The 26,309-nt window shown below is 40.8% G+C and overlaps 1 protein-coding gene across 4 annotated transcripts; it reads right to left on the bottom strand.

The window, feature by feature from the left end:
- Positions 1-202: 202 nt before the first annotated feature.
- Positions 203-26,055, bottom strand: Prpf3 (pre-mRNA processing factor 3). 4 transcript variants are annotated; one of them, XM_051198725.1, is made up of 16 exons: positions 25,898-26,055; positions 23,324-23,515; positions 21,168-21,298; positions 18,551-18,697; positions 16,996-17,079; positions 16,601-16,821; positions 14,724-15,030; positions 13,883-14,049; positions 11,162-11,241; positions 7,773-7,916; positions 6,130-6,229; positions 5,851-5,964; positions 4,706-4,824; positions 4,378-4,461; positions 2,437-2,498; positions 203-554 (listed from the first exon to the last, which is right to left on the bottom strand). In XM_051198725.1, exons 2-16 carry the CDS (start codon positions 23,466-23,468, stop codon positions 408-410), a joined length of 2,052 nt encoding a protein of 683 aa, XP_051054682.1. In that variant the 5' UTR covers positions 23,469-23,515; positions 25,898-26,055; the 3' UTR covers positions 203-407. The 4 variants fall into 4 exon arrangements, 3 of the variants coding, with proteins under 3 accessions (XP_051054682.1, XP_051054684.1, XP_051054683.1); XM_051198727.1 differs by lacking the exon at positions 25,898-26,055 and adding an exon at positions 19,335-19,430 and having other exon boundaries at positions 23,324-23,342; XR_007835406.1 differs by having other exon boundaries at positions 478-554; positions 4,368-4,461.
- Between the last annotated feature and the right edge of the window lie 254 nt (positions 26,056-26,309).

The following is a 26,309-nucleotide window of genomic DNA, read 5'->3' on the forward strand; positions in this document are numbered from 1 at the left end:
AGAAACACCGTCTCAAAAAAACAAAACCAAAAACTGCTTAACATCATCTTCTGATTTACTTGCTCCAGAAAACTGTACTCATCATTGTGTTCAGGATGAAGTCAGATATTTACAGACTTCAACTGCTGGGATCCTAGGTAAAAGGAAAATCACCCACAGACCCAAACCCTAACACCTATTGCAATATGAAAAAAAGTCACACTAAATTTAAAAATAACTCTTTAATCATATGCACATACAGGTTGAAGGGTAGCACCAGGCTGACTGGGTAAACAAGGTAGTCTCTTTGCCCCAACCACTGCCTGGCACAGTTCTGAGATCACACGCTCAAGGTGGGGGAAGGTCGGGAAGTAGAGTGAGAAGACGAGGAAACAAAGGCAAAGGAGACACAAGGGCTAGCAGTAGTCTCAGTCAGTGGACTCCAACACAGATTCACTCAGTGCAAGGTCCCAGTAGTGTTCAGCCCCATGCTTTTTGAAATGCTCACGAGCCATGTTCTCTGTAGGGCACTGTTTAAACTTCATTTCTCCAAAGCTCCGGTCTTTGGCTGTACCCTAGGTAAGAAGCAAAAATCTTATTGTTTACTTATTTGAAAACAATGACTTGCTATTAGCCCACATTGCCTTTGAATTAGAAATCCTACCTCAGCATCCTAATACAATATCATGTCAGGAGACAAGAATTTTAGTAAGCTTTCTAATTTACCCCCCATTTCCAGTGCTGGGAATTAACTTAGAGCCTTATTCATGTTAGGCAAGCAATCTACCACTTCGACTTACTTAAGACATTTTTTTTTTTTGCTGCCCCCTGAGACAGGGTTTCTCTATGTAGCCTTGGCTATCCTGGAACTTTTTCTTGCAGACCAGGCATGCCTTGAACTTACAGAGATTCCCCCGCCTTTGCTCCTGAGCACTGGGATTCAAGATGTACTGACATACTATTCTTTTGAGAGACCTAATTAACATTTGTGTAGCAACATGACTCGCTGAAATATGAGTCTATGATAAAATAATTATAACCCCATGTTACAGATATTTGCATGGTTATATATATGGATTTCTGGTTTTTTTTTTTTTTTTTTGTTTTTTTTTGTTACTGTTTTTAGAACCAGAGACTAAAACACCTTTTTCTGCCCCTAGTACTGGGATTGACCCTATATTGTCAGCCACATAAGGCAAGCAGGCTATACTGAGTAACATTACCAGCCTTAAGAACTTTTTCCTGCCAGGCGTTTAATCCTCAGGGCTTGGGAGGCAGAAGCAGATGGACCTCTATGAGTTCAAGGACAGCCTGGTTAGGGGCTGACTGCTCTTCCAGAGGTTCTGAGTTCAATTCCCAGCAACCACTTGGTGGCTGACAATTATCTAGACTATGATCTGACGCCTTTTTCTGGCAATGCAGTATACATGCAGAACACTCATACATAAAATAGAAATGAATTAAAAAAAATAATAATTATTTTAATTTTTAATTGTTTGACTTTTTGATACAGGATTTCTCTATGTAACAGCCCTCACTGTCCTGGAACTAGTTTTGTACCACGCTGGCCTTGAAGTCACAATTCACCTGCTTCTGCCTCCCCAATGCTGAGATTAAAGATATGCACATCACCACCTGGTTAAAAAAAAAAAAAAAAAAAAAAAAAAAAAACTACTACTCTGGCTGAGAACCCAGGTTCTATTCCAAGCACCCACATGGTGGCTCACAACCATCTGTAACTCCAATTTCAGGGGACCTGACACCATCTTCTGGTGTCTACAAGCATTAAGGCATGCATGTGATGTAGATACATACATATATACATGCAGGCAAAGCTTTCATATATAAAAAGATATCTTTTTTTTCTTCGGTCTTTTTTAAAAATAAGAAAAATGTGAAGGTAAGTACCTATCAAGGCCAAGGGGTAGAGAGCTGGAGTTAGGAGGTTGTAAGCACCTCCAATGTGAGTGTAGGGAGTTAAACTGGGGCCTGTTTGAATTTATTCTCAAGTATACCAACAAATCAGGGACACCAAATAACACCCATATTTCATAGATAAGGCAATAAAATCTGATACTGTTTGACTCAGATCGAATAGCTAATTGACACTTTGCCAGCAACCTATTTGTTTTGCTGCAGAGCTGAGGATCAAACTCAGGATTCCAATGAATGTTAGAGAAGCACTCTGGTACTGAGCTACACTTCCAGGCCCACCTGTCCACCATCAGATTCTTAGATCTAGTGCATGTTTCACTACACCCAGAGGGGGGAAATATAATTTACTCCCCTTTCACATCCAGACTTGGAAATATGTAATTTCTAATTGAGAATGTGTATTCTGAATTTGTATTCTTAACAGCAGCATTTTCCAACACACTTTCCAGTTGGTATGTACTAAAAACTGCTCTAAATGTTCTAGCTAACTTTCTACTTTAGTGTTTTACAAAGATTACCAACCTCCCATACTAGTACACATTTGTTGGTTTTCTTCACAGCTTCTTCATCAGATTCCTCATCATCTGAAAAAGACAAAAGAACTCAATCTTTCTTTTGTTTGTTGAGACAGAGTCTCACCCTGTAGACCAGGCTGGCCTCTGACTCACAGAGATCACCTATCTCTGCCCCCAAGTGATGGGATTAAAGGACAGTGCCATCACCTGGCTTTTTTCTTCTTTATTTTTTTGTTTTTCAAGACAGGGTTCCTCTGTGTAACTGTCATGGCTATCCTAGAACTCGCTCTGTAGACCAGGCTGGACCTCACTGAGATCTGCCTGTTTTAGCCTCCCAAGTGCTGGAATTAAAGGAGAGTGCCACCACCAACCAGCTTTTTTCTTCCTTTTCTTTCTTTCTTTTATTTCTTAAAGATAGGGTTTTATCCTGTAGCTCGAGTTGGCCTTCAATTTGAGACCATCCTCCTGACTCAGTATATGAGTGCTGGGATTACAAGCTTTTCTTTCTTCACCACCCCACCCCCATCCCACAGTCCAGGTCCAGGGCCTTGAACATGGTCTACCATGTTAAATGTTTAACCACTAAACTCCAGCTCTAGCTCCAAAGTATATGTTCTGTGGTTGAGCAGGATGGTCTATGCCTTTAATCCTAGTACTTGGATGGAAGACAGAGGAAGGTAGATCTCTGTTGAATATGAGGCCAGATAGTTCTATATACAAAGTCTCAGACCAACCAGGGCTACATAGTTGAGACCCTGATTCAAAATAACAATAAGAGGCAGGTGGTGGTGGCATACACCTTTAATCCCACCCAGCACTTGGGAGGCAGAAGCAGGTAGATCTCAGTGAGTTCGAGGCCAGCCTGGTCTACAAAGAGATTTCCAGAGAAGCCAGGACTGTTACGGAGAAACCCTGTCTTGAAAAAACAAACAAAACACCTGGAAAAAAGGCCCCCAAAACAACAAAACCCAAAGTATCTTCTCCTGTTCAAAGACAGCTTTCTGAAAAATGTTTTTATACAGGCAAAAATTCAAAAAAAAAAATATTTTTTTTGGGAGGAGGGGTTGGATATGTAGTCCATATCTCCTTAGTGGTTTCAAACCCAAGATCTTCCTACCTTCTAACTCCATATTGTGAGTGCTGGGGTTACAGGTAGATAACACTAGAGCTGGAGCAAATAAAAACACCAACATTTTTTTGTGTGTGTGATGGAAACTTATGTAGCCTAGGCTGCTTTAAAACTGCTACATAGCTCAAGATGGCCTTGAGCTCCTAGGACATCCTCATAAGTGGTGGGATTACAGGTGCGAACCACAGTGTGATATCTAACAAGAAACTTTTGACTACCTAGGTACATGTCTTTAATTCCAGCACATGAGAGGTAGAGAGAGGCAAGTCTCTATGAGCTCAAAGCCAGCCTGGTCCATAGAATGAGTTCCAGGACTGTTTCATGGAGAAACCCTATTTCGAATCCCCCCAAAGGACTAAATAATATGGGATACATACTGTATACATGAACTCATAGCTTGCTGACTTTAAGTATACTCTTGAAACCAGAATTTATAACCAAGGCAGAGAGGGAAGCCACCTGGGAGAAAATCCTTAAAGGATATGTAAAAAATTAATTTTTAATACTAGTTTGTATGATAATGCAATAAACACTGCGTAAACATATAGCTGTACTGTCTAAGTAAGTCAGCCTAGCTGAGCAGGGTGGCAAACACCTTTAACCCCAGTGCCGAGAAAGCAGAGAGGCAGATGATCTTAGAAGTTCAAGACCAGCCAGAGGTATACAGTGAGACGCTGTCTCACAACACCTAACAAAACAAAATCGAGTAAGTCTGTCTGAAACACTAGAGAATTTCAGGAAGGGTGAAAGAGGAATAGAAGAACTATTATCCCCACCTCCCACAGCGCTCCCATTTAATCCCGTCTAACCCCAATTCACCATCTCCCTTTGTGTTAGATGTCTGTTCATCCCACTTTATCCGGTGTAGCATGAGACGCTTAAATTTCTTCTGGGCCTTGGGGCCTAGAAAGAGAAGTTTGAGAGTTGCAAAGACACAATAGAAAGAACCTCTGAGCTTGTCTAATGCTCAGACAATACTGAGTAGGTGCACTAACCCCAGGATCCAAAGTGTGGCCTTCTACTGCAGCACACACAGAAACAGACACATATCAGTTTCTTTCTCTCCCTCTCCCTCTCCCCACAATGCCAATCACTTTAGGGTCAGGGCTGTCTAGTGACAGTTTCTCTGGATTCTCTGCACACTCACCCCCTTCCACTACTACCACGTTGACATCCTTGTGCAGTACCACCACCCCTGTCAGGTACAGCTGCCCAGCATTGGCCTCAATCTTGAACTTCTTGGCTGGGTTACTCAAATTTCGAACTCTAGAGGAGGGAAATTTTAGTTACGTCTTCAGTTTACCATCAAAATTGTCTGAATGGAATGGCAAATAAAGAAGGATCTAAAATGTTCATCTTTCTAAACAATCAAGACCTAAATACAGAACTATATTTCTACTCTCTTGTAAATACATTTCTTCCTTCCTTTTTTTTTTTTTTTTTTAAAGACAGGGTCTCATTATGTAGGTCTGTCTGGCCTGGAACTTATATAGATCAAGAGATTTGCCGGCATATGCCTCCCAAGTACTTGTACTATGTTTCAGCATTGTAGTTAGAATTTACTCCATGAATGAAGAAGAGGTACTTATTATCATCCAAAGTACTTATAAGTTCATTGTTCCAGAGAGTACAAAAACCTTTAAATTCTGTCCCCTCTAGATGCCTCCAACTTGAAACTGTCCTGCTTCTCTTATGTGTTGTATCATCCCACTTGGTCCAAAGTTCTAATCTGAATAAATACTAGTTTCATAATAATGTACTACTTCTGATAAAGAATTAGTTAATAAAAAAAAAAAAACGAGAATTAGTAGTTAATAGAAGTAAGTGCATCTAAAAAATAGAAGGCACACAAAAAGAATAAAATGAAGAAACAAAAGTAAATATATATTTCCAGGGTACAAATATATTCTGGAGTGAGGAGGGAAGGCCTACTACAGTCCATCAAGATAAAGACAGAATACTGAAGAAAACAAAAATTAAAGCTCAGGACAGCCAGAGTTGTTACAGAGAAACCCTCTGAAGAACAAAAACCAATCAAACAAACAAAAATTAATGCTTTCTAGAGGAATGAGGCATTTTATACTTCACAAAGGATGCATAATGTGGTAGGTATGTTTTAAAGGCTACAGTGATTCTGCCCTAAGCATTGGGTTATGATGGAGCACACCATTATATCAGGACTGGGGAGGCAGTGGCAAGTAGATCTCTAAGTTCTAGACAGCTGGGACTATGTAGAGACCCTGTCTCAAAAAAGAAAAAAATTTGGAGGCAGTTGCCTATATGGACACCTACCTATACACAGATATGTGCACCCCCTGTGAAATATCTTCTTTAAGCTTTTTAATTTTCTTGACCTTTCTCTGTTCTGCTGTAAGTTTTCGGGCAGCGTTGGCCTCTTCGTGCGCTCTGTCGTGACAGGAAGGACATCCACAAGTGAGAAAGGCATTGCAGATCAGAGGCAGGGCTAAGGGAAAGAGAGAGCAACAGAGGACTCTCCCCTCCCTTCAATATGGACCCCACGAGGGTCTGGAAAGGCAGTGTCCTGGGTCCCACCCAACCCACCACACTTACTTCTGTCTCTTTGCCATCTGAGCTCTGACGTGGGCTTCTACCTTCGTGGGGTCTTGAACTGCTTCTGTTCCTAATACTCGCATTAAATTTGAGATTCTCACTACAATGGAGAAAGGACAACAATCAATCTCTTAATCTCCTAAGTTATTTCTCTAGGTAGGGCAATCTGTTCTGTTGTTGTTTTCTGCTCACAAACACTGCTTATTTCAAATCTCTGCTCAAATTCACTTTCTACAATAATTTCTACCTTGAAAATCCCACTTGGTCAAACCATCTAAAAAATTCAGTATAGTTTTATCATTAAAAAAAAAAAAACATTTATTTCTCATTTATCAGCATTAAAAAAACCCAAACCTTATAAGCCAGGGAGTGGTGGTGTATGCCTTTAATCTCAGCACTTGGGAGGCAGAGGCAGAGCAGACTGATCTCTCTACAAAGCAGGTTAGGATATCCAGGGATATACAGAAACTCTCCCCAACAAGACTTCAGTTTTATTTTCTGTATATGAATCTTTTGCCTGTGAGTATGTAAGTGCACCCTGTGTGCATGCTTACGGACTGACGAGGGATGTTAGAGATGGTACAAAGTTGCCATCTAGATGCTGGGGGAACTAAAGCTAGGTCCTCTCCAGAACAGTCAGTATTCTTAACCCTGAGCCATCTCTCTAGCTTTTCTTTTCTTTTCCCCTTTTTTTTGAAACAGGGTTTCTCAGTAGCTATGGGGCTAGCCTTCAAACTCCATCTGTAGTTTAGGCTGGCCTCGAAGTTGTGTGCCACTATCTCCTGGCTATTTTTGTTTTCTTGAGAGAGGGTCTCCCTATACAGCCTTGGCTGGCATCAAATTTGCCATTCCTAAGCCCCAGATACTTAAGTACTGGGAAGACATGTGAGTATCACCAAGCTTAGCTCTGTATTTTTTGTTTTGTTTGTTTTTGAAAAGGTTTTTTTTTGTTGTTGTTGTTAGAGACAGGGTCGTTTTCTATGTAGCCATGGCTGACCCAGAATTCACTACATAGACCACGTCAACCTATGATTCCTCTTGATTTCTGGGATTAAAGGTGTTCACAACCATGCCCACTTTTTTTTTTTTTTGAGATAGTGTCTCACTATGTAGTAAGACAGGCCTGGAACTTCCTGTGTAATACAGGTTAGTCTGTAACATGAGATCTTCTGGCCTCACAGTCCCAAGTCCTAAGATCACCAGTCAGTACCATCATGCCTGTCTATATACTAAGAATTATGTATAAAATTCCATAAATACTATAACTATTGTCTTCATGATTTTGTTTGCTTTTTTCTAGAGAGAGTTTTTCTATGTAGCCCTGGCTGTTCTGGAACTCACTCTGTAGACAAGGCTGCCCCAACCTCTGAGATCTGCCTGCCTGCGGGAACCAGTACAGCAAATAATTCTTAAAAATAAGTCCTAAATGACTTCTCTAATAGAATGTCTTGATCTGTCACAAGGAAATACAGCATAGATTACAGAGAAAAAAAAAAAAAAGAAAGAAAGAAAGAAAGAAAGAAAGAACCTGTGAATGATTCAGAAAAACAAAAACACCCCAGCCACTTAAAGTGCCTCTAGGTGCAAAAAGGTAGACATACTGACTGACTGACTTCATGGTAGCAGGGCCAGTAGACACATACCTTTGGGTTCTGGAGGAGGCATCAGACCAAGCCTGACTTTCTCTTGAAGCTCCTTCTGTGCTTCCCTCCTCGTTTGCCTCCGAAGTTTCTTCTGTTCCTTTTTTGTAAGATATACCCCAAGGGTAACTGGTGTATCATTGTCGACTATGAGAAAGGAAACCGAGTTACCAAAGCTTAAGATCACAGAAGGATTTGGGTAAGTCTCCATCACATAGGGGAACAGAGGGAGGAGGTTGAAACAGTCTTCTTCGTAGCCCAGAGTGGCCGTGAACTCCACCTACTGCTTCCACCTCAAAACTGCTGAATGACAGGCGTTCATAACTGTGCTCGGCTCATTAGTTACTAAGTGGTGAGAGGGATAATTTGGTTATGTTTTACTAAATGTTAAGTATCAATCTCTGAAAAATAATGTTCTAAGTTGTTTTTCCTTAAATGGTTGACTACTTTCACCAAATACAATGTGTAAACAGGTAAGGAATTGGAGAAGTAAAAGTTTCTAGAATTTCACTCAAATCCTACTTTCTGAACTTTGTTATTTCCATGGAATACAATTTAAAAATCACTGACCCGCATAGCAATAAGTTTTGTCTTGGGAATGAAGCTATGCTAACCACTATAGAAACAACACCTCAATGGGGGAATTCTGTGGAAGGATTCTGGCTAGAGAGATGGTTCAGTAGTTAAGAGTACTTACTGCTCTTCCAGAGGACCCAAGTTCGATTCCCAGTACCCATAATCTGTAGTTCACAATGCCTGTAAACTCCAGTTCCAGGGGATCTGGCCATCAAAAGCACCACCCGGCGTGTGTGCGTGTGTGTATGCATACATACCCACACTACTCCCACAACATCCCCAGACCCAAATAAAAATAAATTTGTTTTAAAAAAAAAAAAAGTACAGCTGAATGGTGATGGTTCATGTCTTTAATCCCAACACTTAGGAGGCAGAAGTAGGTGGATCTCATTGAGCTCGAGTCGAGCTTGGTCTAGAAAGCAAGTTCTAGTACAGCCACAACTGTTACACAGAGAAACCCTGTCTCTAAAAAACAAAGCAAAACAAAATCTCACATTCCTCAGATACATACTTATGACGGTTAAATAGAATCTGACCAAGCTAAATTCCTGATTTTAACCTGTATTATAGGTTAAAATACGCCAAATCCATAATGTTTTTTGGACAGGGTTTTATGTATCCCAGGCTGACCTTAAATTCAGCTTGTATCTGAGAATGACCTTGAACTTTTAATATTCTTGTCTCTCTACCTTTTGAGTGTTGGAATTAAAGTATGTGACACCACACTTTGTTTATGCAGAGCTGGGGATTCAGTCTAGGGTTAAAGCATACATGGTAAACACTCTATCAACTGAATTACATTCCCAGTTTCAGACATCCAGGAAGCTTCACAAATTTAATTTTTGTATATGTGTGGTGTGCAGACACACATGCATATCCATATGTGTATGCTGTGTGTATGTACACCAGAAGTAAACTGGTATCTTTGATTGCTCTCTACTTTATATACTGGAACTCAGGGGGGTCATCTTTACCTCCTCAGGGAAACCACAAACAGGCCACCACACCTGCTGGGAATTTATGCAGGCACTAAGGATCCAAACTCCAGTCCTCATACTTGTGCATCAAATACTTTACCTTTGCCCTTGAAATAAAACCTCTTGACTATTACTAATAATCCACATTAGAAATGTTCAAATGCTATGCAAATCTCAAAATAAGAAAAATAAGCATCTGAAACACTTTTGTGTCAAACATTTCGAACAAAGGATGTCTGTCCTTTATCTTACGGTCTCAATATATTTTTGTGAACTTACTGGAACTATTGCCAAGTAAATTTGCTACTATGGCATTATCTCAATTCATCCTGAGAGAAAGAAAGTATTAGAATCCTTTAGGATCTACATAACATTCTTGGTTTTCTTTAGTTTGAGACAGGGTTTTTCTATGCATCCCAGGTTACCTCAAATGTGGGAGTGATTATCTACATCAGCCTCCTCAGTGTTAGGACTACAGAAGCATGTGCTATCATGTCCAGCTAACTTTTGTTTTTGGGAACAGGGTTTCCCTGTATAGGCCTGGCTGGCCTGGAACTCACTTTGTAGACCATCTATAGAGATGTACCTTGCCTCTGCCTCCCACATGTTGGCATTAAAGGCATGTAATACCACTGCCAGACTTCAGTGAGTACATAATTTTATAAAGATGGCTTATCAGCTGTTCTGAGAAAATTCTTAATGCTCTAAATGACTTACTGAAGACACTCAACTACGGAAATCAGCAACAACTACAACCTCTGCTGTCTCTATCTTAAACTACACATTACTCAAGTTAAATCATATGTATCCCAACACTGAATCACAAGTATCCATAGTGGTGGATGGTGGATTTATAGACACCTCTTTTGACTGAACTACCAGACATTTACTTAAAAAAAAAAAAAAAAAAAAGACTAAACAAAGCCAATTACCACACATGGGGCCAGCAACATGTGACTCTCAAGTTGTACCCTGATTTCCACATGAGTGCTATGGCACTTGAGGTGCATACACTAGTGGTGGCCATTGCTAGGAAACACCCAAAGAAATTCCAGATTTGGAGAAGTGAGTGAATTAGCATGCATTTCCAATTTTTCAGTTTTTCAGGCTAGAGACTGTGTCTCCAACAGACTCTTCACCATTCCACACCCTTACCCCCATCCAGGCACAGGAACAAACAAGTAGGCTTACATTTAATTAACAAATAGCATAATGGGCATCTGAAGCATTAGTTAGATTTTAATGCTAACAATGCTAAGGGAAGCCAGGGTAGGAAAACAACCAAAACACAGCAAGGGAAGAGTAAGAGGCCTGGTGGTGCAGACCTTTGCTCTCAGCACTTGGGGGGGAGGGGGAGCAGGCAGCAGGAGGATGTCTACAAGTACCAGGCCAGTAGGCCAGTAGTCTACATAGTGAGCAATGCTACAAAGAGAGACCTTTCTTTAAACAAACTAACGAAACAGCAGAATAAATAGTAAACACAATAATGTCAGAAGTGGTGGAATCAGCATAATGACAAAGTCCCACTTTTGTGGTATCCATCGAGACCAATTACAGATGAGGCCTGGATTTGGTAACTGATCTCGATGTTGTCTGTAGTCATCAGATTGTTATACTACTTAACTTAATTAAAATTTAAAATACAAGGCTTTCAGCTTAACTAGTGCAACTCAGTTTTCAAGGGCACAACAATCATGTGTGGATAGCACGGTTTATAGGTTGGAAAGCACAGGCAGAGAACTCTTCCATTCTGTGTAACGTTCTATTGGCTAATGCTGCTCTACAATCATAATCTATAATATTGGATAATCATAATAAATTGGATAATACAAACATTACCTGGAGGGTTAAGCTGGGCTGGATGTTCAACAAGATTTGTAATTCCAAAATAATCTTCTCTCTTGGGATTTTCCTCTGTACTGAAATTGGAGGAAGAAGAGAAAACAAGATATGTGGGTAGAGATGATAACAAGAGTAGCCTAGAGACACAATGAAAAAATAATCTGTTCTCTATGGGTTCTACTCTATTTACTACATATTACTTATACCAGGTACTTAGGTTATATATTATTTTCAAACTGAGAAAAAAGGGTCTCAAAAATGTTGGACATGTTCTCTATACTAGCCATTCCTAATCTCAGTATTAACTCTAATATCCCTGGTAGGCAGCCTATTTGCTTTTCCTGACTTATTTTTATGTGCATTGGTATTTTGCCTGTGTGTATGGGTGCCAGATCCCTCACACAGATCACTAGAAATGGAGTTACAGACAGTTGTGAGCTGCCATGCAGGTGCTGAGAATTGAATCTGGGTTCTCTGGAGGAGCAGCCAGTACTGTTAACTACAGAGCCATCTCTCCAGTTCCAAGCGTATTTTCTTGTTAGTAACAATGAGTCACTAAGAAGCACGCTGACTGACAATTTTTTTTTTTAAAAAAGATAAAGCTCCTGAAGTCATGTATCAATCAGTATGACAAACAGATACAAAATTCTCCAAAATAGTTTTTGTCTATGTACATGTTCATGTGTATGTATGTTGTGGATGTGTACACCCGAGGGGAGGTTGAGTGCCTTTTTCAACGTTCTCCACCTTACTCTTTTCAGGTGATTCCACTCTCAATGAACCTAGACCTTGCTTATTTATTTGGTTAAACTGGCTTGCCAGTAAGTTCTAAGAATCCTCCTGTCCCTGCCCACCCCAGAGCTGGGATTACAGGGATGCACCATTATACCACGCCTGGCACACATAAGTGCATGCTCTCACACCAGCTGTCTTGGAACTTCCTCCAAAGACAAGGCTGACCTCAAACTCACAGATATCCACCTATCTCTGCCTCCCAAGTGCTGTGATCAAAGGTGTGTGCCACCACTGCCTGGCTTTATTTCAGTTTTTATTTAATGTTCTACATGCATTTATATATGTGTGCCAATGTATGTGCTGGCACCTACAGGTCAGAGGAGAGAGTCAGATATCCTATAGCTGAAACTACAGGTGGTTATTGGCCATCATGTAGATGGTGGGAACTGAATCTAGGTTCTCTGAGAGACCAACAAGTACTCTTAGTTTCTGAGTCTAACACCTGGCTTTTTAACCACTGAGTTCAGGTTCTAAACCCTGAACAGCAAGTAGTATTCTACCAACTGAACAAGCTCCTCAGATAATGCTAATAAAGCTTGATTATCATTATTTCACCCATCAATTAAGAACTCTTGCCTTAGATATAGGAATTATAGCTCTGTAATAGAACACTTAAAACCACATAAAGTTGCAGATTCAATTACTAATACTTAAAAAAGATGCCAGCAGTGGTAGCACACACCTTTAATCCTAGCACCCAGGAGACTGGTGGATGTCTTCGAGTTCAAGGCCAGCCATGGCTAGTTATACAGTGAGACCCTATCTCACTAACTCACCTCCCACCCTGCCCGCAGTGGTAGAAATAAAGCTGGTGCACTCCTTTTATCCCAGATTCGGGGGTGGAGGGACAGAGGTGGTGGTGGTGCGCAGAGTTAGTCAAATCTCTATGAGTTCGAGGCCAACTTGGTCTACAAAGTGAGTTCCAAGACATCCAGAATTGTTACACAGAGAAATCTCAACCCTCATCTCAAAAAACCAAACCAAACCAAACCAAACCAACCAAAAACAAACAAACAAAGGAAGGAAAAGAAATTAGTTATAAAATAAAGCAAGAGGACTACTAGAGAGATGGCTCAGTGGTTAAGAGCATTTCTGTTTTTCCAGATGACCATTCCTAGCACTCACACAATGACTTATAAACAGCTATAACTCCAGGTCCAGGGCATATGACACTTTTCTGGTCTCTACTAGGCAAACATGTGGTGTACATACACACCCCTGCAAGGTATTCAGGCAAAACATTGCTGCATATACAAAAAAAAAAAAAAAAAGGAAGAAAGAAAGAAATAAAAGAAAGAAAGCAAGCTGATTGTGGCAAAACACACCTGAAATCCCAACACTCCTACCAGATGGGAACTAGAGGAAGAAAATGTGATGTGTAATACAGTGAAGTAACAAGAAAGATCCCTTCAAAAATGGGGGAGGAAAACCTGACTCTAAAAATTGTCCTCTGACCTCTACACACAAGCAGTGGCACACCTCACATGAGCACACACTCACTCACACACGACTGCCCACCTACCAGCTTTTCTTTTTTGTAGGTCTGGGGATTATACCTAAGTGCCTTCTACACACTAGGCAAGTGTTCAACCACTGAACTAGGTCCCCAGTCCTACAAATGGATCTTTACAAACATGTAACATATATAAAATACATACTAAGAAGAAAATGTAAAACTCTAAAAGGTGTCAAAAGAAGACAGGTCCTAAGTTCATCTCTCAGCTCCAAAAAAATAAAAAAAGTAGGTACATGTTGTATAGACTCACTCTTGTAAGTTTCTAATTCTGGTACAGTAACCCCAAACGCAAAAATAGCTCAGGAAGGTTTGAGAATATATGTATGGGCAATTATCTATTTTCTTTGGATTTAAAGTGTTATTTGACGCATATGTACCATCTTGTTAGTAGGAACTAATAAACTCACAGGTCAAAGCCATTGGGTATGATGTAAGAGTCCCACCACTCAATTTCAGGGATATCGCCTTCCTTTAGCTCCTTCTTAGGAGCAATGAGGGCAAGCCTAGTTGAAGTATGGATGCCTGTTTTTCTAGCAGCCTGTGAGATCTCTGCTTGGAGCTTCTCCAACTGAGCCTAAAAGCAAGGTAAAACAAAACAGGAAGGTAAGTTTGAGAAATGGCAAGTCACAGTTACAAATTTAAAAATACTCCTTGTTAAAATCTTTATACTTAATGCAATGTACTCATAACTTATGAAAGATAAGAAAGAAATTTTTCTTTAATCTATTTTTTTTTCTTTTTTCAGACAGGGTTTCTCTGTGTAACAGCCCTGGCTGTCCTGGAATTCATTTTGCAGACCAGGATGGCCTAGATAAATCAGTGATCGCCACCACTCCCCAGCAATTCTGCTTATTTTATTTCTTTATTCAGTTTATCTACACGCTCATTCTACCTATCTTCCTTTGCTCCATAGTTTGCAGCAGGTATGCATTAGTGTAATTTTATGAAAACCTCACTCTGAGAACAAAAAGGTCATTTCAATTCAACTTTCCCAACTACATGGATTTTCTGTAGTAAATTTTAACACCAGGCTATCTGTCACCGGAAGTCAAGACAATCTGAATTGTTTTCCTCAACTGTCAGTCTATGGGAAACATTTCTACACAAGCAGAAAGTAGTCAGTAAAAGAAATATGCTAACAACAAATATTTTGGGAATATAGTACTTAAACTAATTACTCATTGTTTTAAGTTATGTATCTAATTCCTAAAAACATGGAAGCTGACAGTGTCTTAACTTCTAAATTACCTTTGTCCGTAATCGTTGAGCAATCTTTTCAAATTTGCCCTTGTCATGGAATTTAAAAGTGCGTCTTTGTCGCTGAGAAGGAGCAATTGAAACTCGGGGGTCAAAAAAGGTATTAGATTCCATGTCTTCTGATGGCTTTTCTTTTAGTTGCTGCTTGAACTGCTCCCTCTTTACAGCTCGAATATTTGCTTTTAGGGTGGGCATCCGATGTGTCAGCTCGATCTCCTTGCCTGTTGCATCTACAGTGCGACCTTGTTCATCTAGGATCAGCGGTGTAGGTTTAGTTTGATCTTTTAACTCTACTTTCCTGAAAAAAAGTCCACAAAGAAATAAATCCTACATGTAGCATTAAAGCAAGCAAAACCCAATGGAAACAAAAGAAACCAGCCTAACCAAGACAACTGTGTAAAATACTTTTAGGGAAGGCAACCTCATCAGTGCTTAGTAAAATCTGGGTTTACAACATCAAAGTGGGGCTGGAGAATGGCTCAGCAGTTCAGAGTACTTGCTGCTTTAGCAGTGGGGCTGGGGTTTGTTTTCCAGCATCTTCTTGGGGCTCACAACCACCTGTAATGTGAGTTCTAGGGAATTCAATGTCCCCTTCTGACCTCTGTGGACACCAAGTACCCATGTACTACATAGATATACATGCAGGCAAAAAGTCATACATGTAAAATAAATGAATCTCAAAACAATAAACAAATCAGTCTTTTGTTTTTTTCTGCGAAAACACAAATAGCTAGGGTTATATCTCATTATTAGAGCACTTGCCTATCACACTGCCATTGGGCTCTAACCCTAGCACTGAGGGAAAAAAATCCACAAAAAATAGATCAAACTGAGTATCTGGATACAGAATATAATCAAATGAAATTAATTCTAAAATAGTGCGAAGAAAACTTTGTTATTTAATCTCGTTTTATTCCTAAATTCTTGTCTTAAATTTATTTTCAGGTCCTCTGGAACTGGACTTACAGATGCCATTAGCCAACCTGTGGGTGATGGGAACCAAACCCTAACCCTCTGGAACAGTTGCTGCAAGTGCTCTTAACTACTAAGCCACTTTCTGCCTGCCCCCCTTTTGATATTTTATGTACAATGAATGGTGCTTTTCCTACATGTTATGTCTGTGTGAGAGGATCAGAGAACCCCTGGAGCTGAAATTACAGACAATTGTAAACTGCCATGTGGGTGCTTGGAATTGAACCTGTGACCTCTGGAAGAGTTGCCAATGCTTTTAACCACTGAGCCATCTCTCTAGCCTCAACCCCCACCTTTTTTTTTTTTTTTTTTTTTTTTTTGTGGCGATGGTGGTGGTACTGTGGATTAAGAACCCAGGGCCTCCTGTGTGCTAGTCAAATGTTCTACTACTGGGATACATCTCTAACATCTGCTCCCAAATTCTTAAATCAATCTTAAACTGAGACAGGGTCTTGCTATGTAGTCCTGGTTAGCCTAAAACTTGTTATGTAGACTAGGCTAGAATTCATATTTACCTCATTCTTCTTGCCTCTCCCTCCTGAGTAATAGAATTGCAGGTATGTGCCACTAAATCTCACCCACGTCTAACATCTGGTCTCATTCAATATTGTTTAATGGCTCAAGCTCTTGAGTGGTAAGTCAGAAACCTGATTCTTACCTTCAATATTAGCTGAAAAATATTATTTTAGTTCTACCAATTATAAACACAACAAATTCTTCAACAAAGCCAAAAAAAATGTAATTGGTATTTAGATCATATATTAAAAAATGTGAAATGGTAAGAAATTACTTAATGTTTCTGGGGGAAAAAAAAATACAGTACCATAATAAATTACCTTTAATTTACTACTTCTAAAACTTCAGAAGTAATAAGGGATTCTGTGAAAGATACTCACGGTGGAGCTATGCCCATGGCATGGAGATTAGCCAGACCCACCATGTTGGCATTGCCAATAAGCCCTGGCTTCAAAGCCAACTGGGCTTGGATTCTGGCTTGTAGTTCAGCCGCTTTCCTTGCCTTCTCGATGGCATCATTCATAAAAGTAGCGGCCTGGGAGGGCTGAATAGTGTTACCAATTGGAAGTCGCTCTGGTTGGGATGAAGAAGGGGTCTTTGGCTATAAGACAGAAATGAAAAGAAATACAAGGGTTTGAAATAGACAGGCACACAGATATATACATATCATGACTATGGTAGGTAAATGTGGTTGGTACTTTCTGGACTCTCATGTGAATGAATGACAACACATTTTGTGCTAAATATTCTTTTCAGAATAATCTGGACACAATACCTGAGGTGTAGGGGGGCTAATGAAGCTCAGTTGTTTTTTCCTTTCTTCAATTTGTCGTGTTGCTGCCTCCATCATCTGTTTGATCTGTTCTCCAGAGGGAAAAATTAGAAAAGATCAATTTCTTCCATAAATGTTCCCAAATGAAAAAGCATTCAGTTCTAGAGACCTAAAAGTTGTCTACACACACACACTGTAGCTAGACTAGAAAATTTAGTAAAGAGCCAGGCAATGATGGTGCACGCCTTTAACCGCAGCACTTGGGAGGCAGAGGCAGGAAGATGGTTTTTGAGGCCAATCTGGTCTACCAAGATAGCCAGAACTGTTACGCAGAGAAACCCTATCTTGGGGGAAAAAAGAAAAGAAAATTTAGCAAAGATAAGCCTATAAGATTAAGTAGGATGGAGCGACGGCTTAGCAGTTAAGAGCACTGGCTGCTCTTCTGAAGGTCCGGAGTACAATTCCCAGCAACCACATGGTGGCTCTCAACCATCTATAATGAGATCTGGTGCCCTCTTCTGGCCTGCAGGCACACATGCAGGCAGAACACTGTATATATGATAAATAAATCTTAAAATAAGATAAAAATTAAGCACTAGAATTTTTCTTTCTCTCCTCCCCCCAAGGCTGGACTGGTATATGAGGTAGTATACACCATTATGGTGACTGAAACTAAGTGAATTTAGAACTGTGCCATTTCCTCCTTGTATTATGTTGGAAAGGCATTAATATCTTTACCTCCCAAGAATCTAAAAGGGGGAAAAGTAGTGCATGCACACTTCCTACCAAATTACTACATTAGAAGGTGGGCAGGGTTGGAGAGATGGTTAAGAGCTAAAACACTAACTACTCTTGCAAAGGACTTGAGTTCAGTTCCCAGCACCCACTCAGTGGCTCACAACCATTTCTTAACTAGTTCTAGAGGATCTGACACTTCTAATTTCCAAAGGCTCCTGCATGCACACAGTATACATATACATACTTAGGCACATAGAGGCACAAAATAAAATATGTATTACCAGCCAGGCATGTGGGTACACACCTTTATCTTAGCACTTGGGAGGCAGAGGCAAGCAGATCTCTGAGTATGAGGCCAGTCTCTTCTATACATAGGGAATCATAGGCCAGCCAGGGCTAAATTTTAAGCCTTGTCTCAAAATAATCATGCTATCATCTCCTCAAATCCTACTGAAGATAGCCATGGGTAACAGTGCCGGCCTCTTTAGAGGTGTTCCTATAAACCCTTTGTGTCCTAATGAAGTCCAGGAAGAAGCTCTAAGGATATAGTCAAGCCTCAGGCTATTATTTCATTTAATTTTCCCAATGATGCAGTAGACAACTGGGTAAACAGTGATATACACACTAGGTACTCAATAAATACAATTTTAATACTCCTTAGCTGGACTGTTTCTGATCAAACCGAGGACTGCTGGCATATAAAGTAGGAAATAAAACTTCCCCAAATGGTTAACACTAATTGAAAACAAGATCACAGTGAACTTGGACCCATGTGCCATTTGTTTTAACTCACAAAATCATTTTGCTTCTTTTAACTAACCTGGAGTTTTGTTAGCATGCCAGGGCTTTCTGATGGAGGCCCAGGGATCACTTCTGGTTCCTCTTCTACTTCCTCAAAACGGGGTATTCGCCGCTTCTTTACCCCTGATGATTCCTTTGAGATTTCAGAGTCATCACCAAACACCTCCTAAAGGAACCCAAGATGAAAAAAGAATTGTATCCCTCCCTAGGGGAAAGACTGAAGAACCATCCCGACCCTACAAGCATCCTGTGTTTTTCCCAGGGGAATATGATACAATCTTTCACATAGCTTTGAAAGGGTCTTTTAGAGTCCACCAACTGGACCATTTCACCCAACTTCATCAATTTCCTACCCAATTCAAGCAAATTTCATCCCCATGTTCTTATAAATGTTCCCATCTCAAGATCTTCGCCAATGCTACTGCCTACATTGAAGTGCTCTTCCTCCAATCCTTTCCCATAAATCCTTTCTAAAACTCACCTCCTCCAGGAAGTTTTCCTCATCATCTCATCCCACTCTGATCAAACTGTTCTTCCACATCCTCTTAAGCACTTACAACTTGGTTCATATTAGATTACATTATACTGCTGACACTGTTTGCCAAGTGTTAGGGAATACTTTCTCCCAATTAAAATCTAAGTTCTTCCAGAAAAGAGGCTTTTTCTTTTTTAGTATTCCCCAATAACATTTTCTTCTATCATACAATGGGAACTCAAATATGTTGACTAATTTGCAAAATGAATTTAATAGGACCAAGAGTGGCCAACTGGAAGGGACAATGGGAAAAAGCAAATGTACACACCGGTGGTAGGCTTTGGGTGACATCCCCTCTTCACTAGGAGGGCTCGTGTTTTGCAAGGACATATCCTCAGCCAGGGGCGAGCGCTTCCTGGAACTCCTACAGTTCAAGAAAAAGGACTCTCCCATAATATATTGTGTGGAGTGGGGACTTGAATGGACCAAAAATGGGACCCATATCCCATGCTATCTAGATTATCTCCTTCAAGAAACCATTTCTACTATCCCACCCAATGTTGTGTCAATTCAATCACAGCGTGAGCTTGGCACTTACAGTGACATGTACAATCATATGTATAATCTTCACTCTGTTGATCTGTACGGTATGTGGACTATTCATACCTCTTAAGATTAACACAAGTCTGAAATTCTATAATCAGTTCTAACATTAAACAAAACTGCTATTCAGGTTTTATAATCTATGGTTGATTTACTGAAATTCCTCACTTCTAATTTGCAGACTGATTTCAGGCAAGGATGTTGTCTAATTTTTCTGATCACCCTATAATGCTGTAAAAACCAAAGGGAAAGGAATTTCTGTATTTCTTGGTCCTATAACGTGGCCACGGGCTCCAGACAAGTCACTATTTATCTTTTTTTGGTGTCTTAGGACCAGCAACTGATATCCGAGGTATCTAAAGCACTTTACAGTGAATATGATGGTACAAGCTTGGAATCTTAGCACTCAGGAGGCTAGGCCAAAACCTGAGTTTGAGGTCAGCCTGGGCTTGGTGGCAAGATCTTGTCTCAAAAATCCAAAACAAGGGCTGAAGAGACAATTCATAGGTTAAGAGTGAGTACAGGCTCACAACCACCTGTAACTCAAGCACCAAGGGATTTGAAACCCTCTTCTGACCTTTAAGAGCATCTGTATGCATACACATACATAAAAACTTTAAATGAATCTTTAATAAAAAACCCCATAAACAAAACAAAACAAAAAAAAATCCACAAACAAAAGAAAACATATTAAAGACAAAGACAAGCTGATCATGGTACACACCTGCAACCCTAGTACTCAGAACATCACAGTTCAAGGCAGGCAGAGCTAGCTATATAGTAAGAACCTATCTCAGAACAAAACAATCAAAAACCCAGGAGAGGCAAAAGGAAGTCTGACAGAGAAATGGACTCTATTGGGGAACTGAGATAAGAGATCAGCTACTTGACACTACTCATATGTACAAAGGCCCTGACTACACAATAACCACAGAATAAGCACTTGGCAAAAAAGAGAGTATTTCTAAGTCTTTCACACATGCCACTCAGGGAGCCAGTGACCACATACAACAAAGGTGGACTATACGGCAGTTTCAGGCATCTTATCTACAAGTATATTAAATAGAAATCTCTATTAATGAACAACACTAAGGTCCACGGTCAGGAAGCATTGGAGACATTATGAAGCACCTTACTAGGCCATGGTCCTTACATCAGTTTATAGGTAGTAAAGAGGGAATTGTGGAAACGAAATGATGTATGAAAAAGGAAAGGACAAAGCTATCAATTACTTCCTTGGACTATTTCAAATGAATCTTTCTCATAATCAAAGGATGGTGATAATATAAATCCTACTCCTCTAATGTCTCAGGCTCCTTCTTGAACACTGGGTGTTCTATTTTATTGTTGTTTTTAACTCTTTATTTGTTGCAGTATTGGGATTGAGCCCAGGATTTCATACATGCTTGGGTAAGCACTAAGCACTCTATTACTGAGCTATAACCCTAGCCCCAACACTAGGTGTTCTATTAGTAGATGTGAAAGTGTAAGCAGGTAAGCTCAGCACATTTCTTATTCCAAACACTCCTGGGCTTATTAGATAGTGACCGTAACCTACCTTTAATTCTCGCTTTCTGCTTCTGTCACTGCTAGACTTGGAATGTCTAGAGCTTCGGCCTTCTTCCACAGCCTCAAACAGCTTATCCACAAATCGGAGAGTAGAATCATCAAGAAAAGGTTTCAGGTGATCTGACAGGAAAAAGGAGGCCATAGATTGAAAAGTAAAGGTATATAGTCCAATACCAAACATGTAATAAACAGCAGACTAGCATAGGAGGGAAAAAGGTTTTGCTCTTCATATTTAAGGTAATTTTATGCCTTGACTACACATGCTGCATGCCGGAGGAGGACAGTAGATAGCACTGAACACAGCCCTGGATCCCTTTGAACTGGAGTTAGACAGCCGTTACCTGACATGTAGGTGCTAGGAATTGAACCTGGGTCTGCCATAAGAGCAGCCAGTGCTCTTAACCGCTGAGCCATCTCTCCAGCTCAGGGAAAAAAACATTTTAAAAACTTCCTGGTAAGGGACTACAGAAAGGGTTAAGAGCACACACTGATCTTGCAGAGGGCCCAAGTTTGGTACCCAGAATCCAGAATGAGCTGCTGAAAACTACCCATGTCCTCAGGGGAATCTAATCCCTCTGAGGGCACCTTCCCTCACACACATAAATTTATCTTCCCTCACATACCCCTCCACAAACTTAAAACCATAAACTGTAGTGGCTCAACAGATGCCTTATCAATTAAGAGCACTGGCTGCTTTTCCAGAGACCTAAGTTTGATTCCCAGTACCCACATGGAGGCTCACAACTGTCTGTTGTAACTTCAGTTTTAGGGGATCTGACTCTTCTAGCTATCTGCACACTTCTGGGGCATATACATAAATGTAAATGAAACACTTATACACATAAAAAATAAAGTAAAAATAGCTTCAGACATGACAATATATGTCTTTAAATCCAGTACTCAGGAGGCAGAGTACAATTAAGGCTAAATAGTGAAATTTTGTCTTCATAACTAAGTAAATAGTTTTTGTAATTCCTAATTTCTGACATACTTAATGACCCTGATATATGAGGTAAAATGTTCCAATTTTTTTTTTGGAGCAAAAAGTAGTATAGCCAGAGAAATTTGCTTAAATTAAGATTCAAAGTTTAAGATGAGGGCTGAGAAAGTAGCTCACTGGAAGCGTACTTTGTTTGACAGACACAAAGGCTTGGGTCTAATCCCCTGCATCCGAAAAGATAAATATCACATCACTTAAACTTTTCCTATACAACAAATCATAGAAGACTACCAGCAAACCCACCTCCCTGTCCCTTTTCATGTATCTTATTAGACTTCCACACTCTAAGGTATCGATCGGATCAGACTATTTGACTGCACAGTGTTTCCTAAGCAAACTTGACTTAGGTGACTTGGGGATGATGGTCAAAGACTGATTTATTAGTGTGCCACAAATATTAAAGAGTAAGGAAAAGATATATTTAAGTTTTTCCCGTTATAACAGAAGGAAAAATAAGGAGAGAGGGTATTGCTCAGTTGGTACAGTGTTTGTCTAGGTTCTGGTTTTCTCCATCTCCAGGACTGCAAAAGCCATGTGTGGTACATGCTTATAATCCCAGGTTTCAGATGTAGAGCACTGGTTCTCAACCTTCCTAATGCTTCAGTGCTTTAATACAGTTCCTCATATCCATGAAATTATTTCATTGCTACTTCATAAGTGTAATTTTGCTACTGTTATGAATTGTAATGTGCAGGATATCTGATGTGACCCCTGTGGAATTGAGACCCACAGGTTGAGAACTACTGATACAGAGGAAAGAGAGCCATAAGTCTTAAGCCATCCTCAGCTACATAACGATTTGGAAGCCAGGCTGGGCACCACTAAACCCTGTCTTTATAAAAAAAAAAAAAGGGGGGGGGAGGGTGAGGAGGGTAGTATACACCTTTAACCCCAGCACTCAGGAGGCAGAGGCAGGTGGATCGCTATGAGTTCAAGGCCAGCCTGGTCTACATAGCAAGTTCCAGGCCAGACAAGGCTACACAGATGTTGTCCCAAAAAACAAAACAAAATGAAAAAATGTGGTAGAATCGGGAGAGGTTCACTAGTCTGACCTTTTCTTTGATTTGCCCATAATCTGGGGACGTTGAAATCAATGTCTGGAATGAATTTACACTTTAAGTAAGAAGAATCAGAAAGGTACATACCAGCTGCCTTCTTCTTATCCATGCCCTTCCCCACACAGTTCAATGCTGCTGTGACCACTGTGGGCTCGGAGAAACCCAGCACTCTCTTCACCGTCTTCTCTATCCATGGTTTCAGCTCATCCAGCTCTCGCTTAGACAGAGCCATTTGGGGGAAAAGGAGAATGATAGCTCAAATGGGAAGAAATACTTCACCTAAAAATAAACCAAGCAAGTGCTAGAGAAAAGGGAAATAAAACGGAAAAGTCAGGATAAGAGAATAGGAAGGGATGCTTTCCCCAACCCTATTTCCAACCCCTAGTCTTGCCCTCCTCTTAAAATGAAGTGTTTCCCCCAAAAGCCAAGCTTCAAAGCTTCAGGAAGCAGTGTCCCATTAGCTTTTCTAGTTCCTGTACCTACTCAGGGTTTCTCTGTGTAACAGCCCTGAATGTTCTAGAACTTTGTAGGCTAGGCTGGCCTCCAACTCAGAGGCACCTGCCTCTGCCTCGAAAGTGCTGAGATTAAAGGTGTGCACCACCACTGTCCAGCAACTTTTTTTGGTTTTTGAGATAGGGTCTCACTATGTAGTTCATGAAAAATTTAACACTTGCAATCCTCTTGCCTCTACTTGCCCAGTGAGGGACTATGGGAGTACACCACTATGCCCCCCTCATTTGATGTTTTAATTCTAATTCAGTGTCAGTCATCAATGCTATCTGAAGAATAAACAAACCAGGAATAACCTAGTCTGAGGAATGAGTTCAAACTTCCGACCCTGTCATACAAAGGACAAACATAATATTAAAGAGTCAATCTAGCAATTCCAGCACAAAGCAAGAAACAAAAGAGAGTCAATCTAGAAGTCAATTTTACTAGTCCTCCTCCTCTGGAAGGCATTCTAGAGAGCTAGAACCTAGCTCTCACCTAACACGTTTTCTAAGGGATGCAAAAGAGGGCTTATCCAAGTCAATCCTCCTGTATCAAAATTTCATAACCCTTAAGAATGCTGTCACAATTCTTTGTAGTTTTATTCATGGTGGTGAGCATTCTATATACCAGTAATTCAATATCACACTCTATAGAACTTGTTAGCTGACTTAATGAGAATAAATCCCTAAACTCAGAAAAAGGCTATTCATGTTTTCAAGTCTCTCCCTTCTCACTTTTATTCTTTTATTTATTAGCTCCAAACTCTCCACACAAACTTCTATTACTTAATTCAAGTTGGTATAAATTGCAGCACTACTCATGCTTACCTCTGGATAAAAGTAAACCTTAACTCTCAAATATCCTCACAAGCATAGAAAAAACTTCACTTCTGATTTTCTTTGAAATAGCTGTATAGCAATCAAGGAACTGCACTGACCTCAACTCCCCAGGTGGCCTCCCCTGAGCACTGCTGTGTATCATGGTAGGATCTGAGAATTAATCTTTCAAGATGTTTTTAGACATCTAGATCATACAAGACTGTCACTCCAGCACAAAGGAGGTAAAGACAGGAGAATCAGGAGTTTGGGTCTAGCCTTGGTTGGCTACAGAGTTCAAAGTCACGCTTGGCTACATGAGACCTTGTCATAAAACAGAAAGATGCAGTCTAATTAGCTCCTGCATTCTTAACAGATTAATTCCTCATAAGATCTATCACCATTTAGTATTAACAGTGATATATTTGAATGAAGCTGGAAGGCTGTTCCTCAGGGACAAGTTTTGTGAATTATCCTGTGATAGCATTTCTGGACCACAAGCACTAACAAGAGTGGAGAAAAAGCTCACTGAAACAGTATAAACACTAACCACCACTCTTATTTGTCCTTATGCAATCAAGTTAATCCCCAGAGCCTCAGTTTACTATCTTAGGAAACAGGAACATTTGGCATAGCACTCCATTCAATAAATAACTAAGGACACATACAGCAGTGATCAAGACAGTCAAGAATCCTTTAATGGGGCTTACAACTAACTACAATTGAATTAATAGGATAGAGCGTAAGCAATTTCAAAATCCAAAGTAATAGTTGAAGCATATTAGCAGATTGGATGTGAGCCCAAGCATTACACTACCAACCAAATGAACGTCTTCAAATTCGACCCGATTCTTCATAAATGTGCAGACGAGCAGTCAACGGATAAAAAAGTTTCAGTTACCAGAGTTGCCACTAACCAAATGTTCAACCATAACAGCGTGGAGGAGGCATCGTCGGTGTGGGGACGGGGGTGGGGGGTGAAGGGAGCAGAGGAAGGCAGGACGCTGTCTTATGAATGAGCAGGTAGCAGAATCCCAGCTTCCGAAGGAATCCCTTACACTACTTAGCTACAAGCCCTGGTAGCCAATGCTTCCATGTCTGTCTTTCCAATGGCCCCCGCCCCACCGAGTCCGACCGAACTCCTCACCTCAGGGCAGGTCTGCCCACCCTGCTCCTTCCCGCCCCCGCCCTTTTCCTCCAGCAAGCCCATTCTGACTCGCTCCCCCAAAGGACCGGGCACTCCTCTCAGCCTGCTTCCCGCCGAGCATTCCCGCCCAGTCCTCCACTCGGACTGGGCCATGTCCAGCCACTCGGAGCAAAGGCTATCCTCTCGGGGCGCGGGGCCACTACTCACCTCACAAACTTCAGCCCCTGAGACGGAGCCCGAACGTTACACCGGAACCGGAAACCTTCCAGTGGCCCTACGGCCCGCCGTCGCTACCGCCACAGCCGCCGCCACGCTGCGGCCCTCACGGCACGTGACCATGGAAGGCGGGACCACGGCTGCGCAGTCGCGGTATTCTGGGGGGGGGGCTCGGCGGCGAAGCGCATGCGCAAAGGGGTGCTAAAGATTAACCGGCTGACTCCCGGCTGAGTGCATGTCACATTAGTCTAGTCATTACTGCTGGAGCAGAAATCGGTTGGCAGCAGTTTCCCTCGCGTCAAGTTAGTGCGCTAAAATTGCTGCTAGCATTAAAGGCGGGGACTTCCACATTCGTGCTCAAAATGTCCTTGTAAAAAACAAAAAAAGTTATAATCACTAGCAT

This window comes from Phodopus roborovskii, unplaced genomic scaffold (genome assembly GCF_943737965.1).
Source record: "Phodopus roborovskii unplaced genomic scaffold, PHOROB, whole genome shotgun sequence".
Lineage (NCBI taxonomy): Eukaryota > Metazoa > Chordata > Mammalia > Rodentia > Cricetidae > Phodopus > Phodopus roborovskii.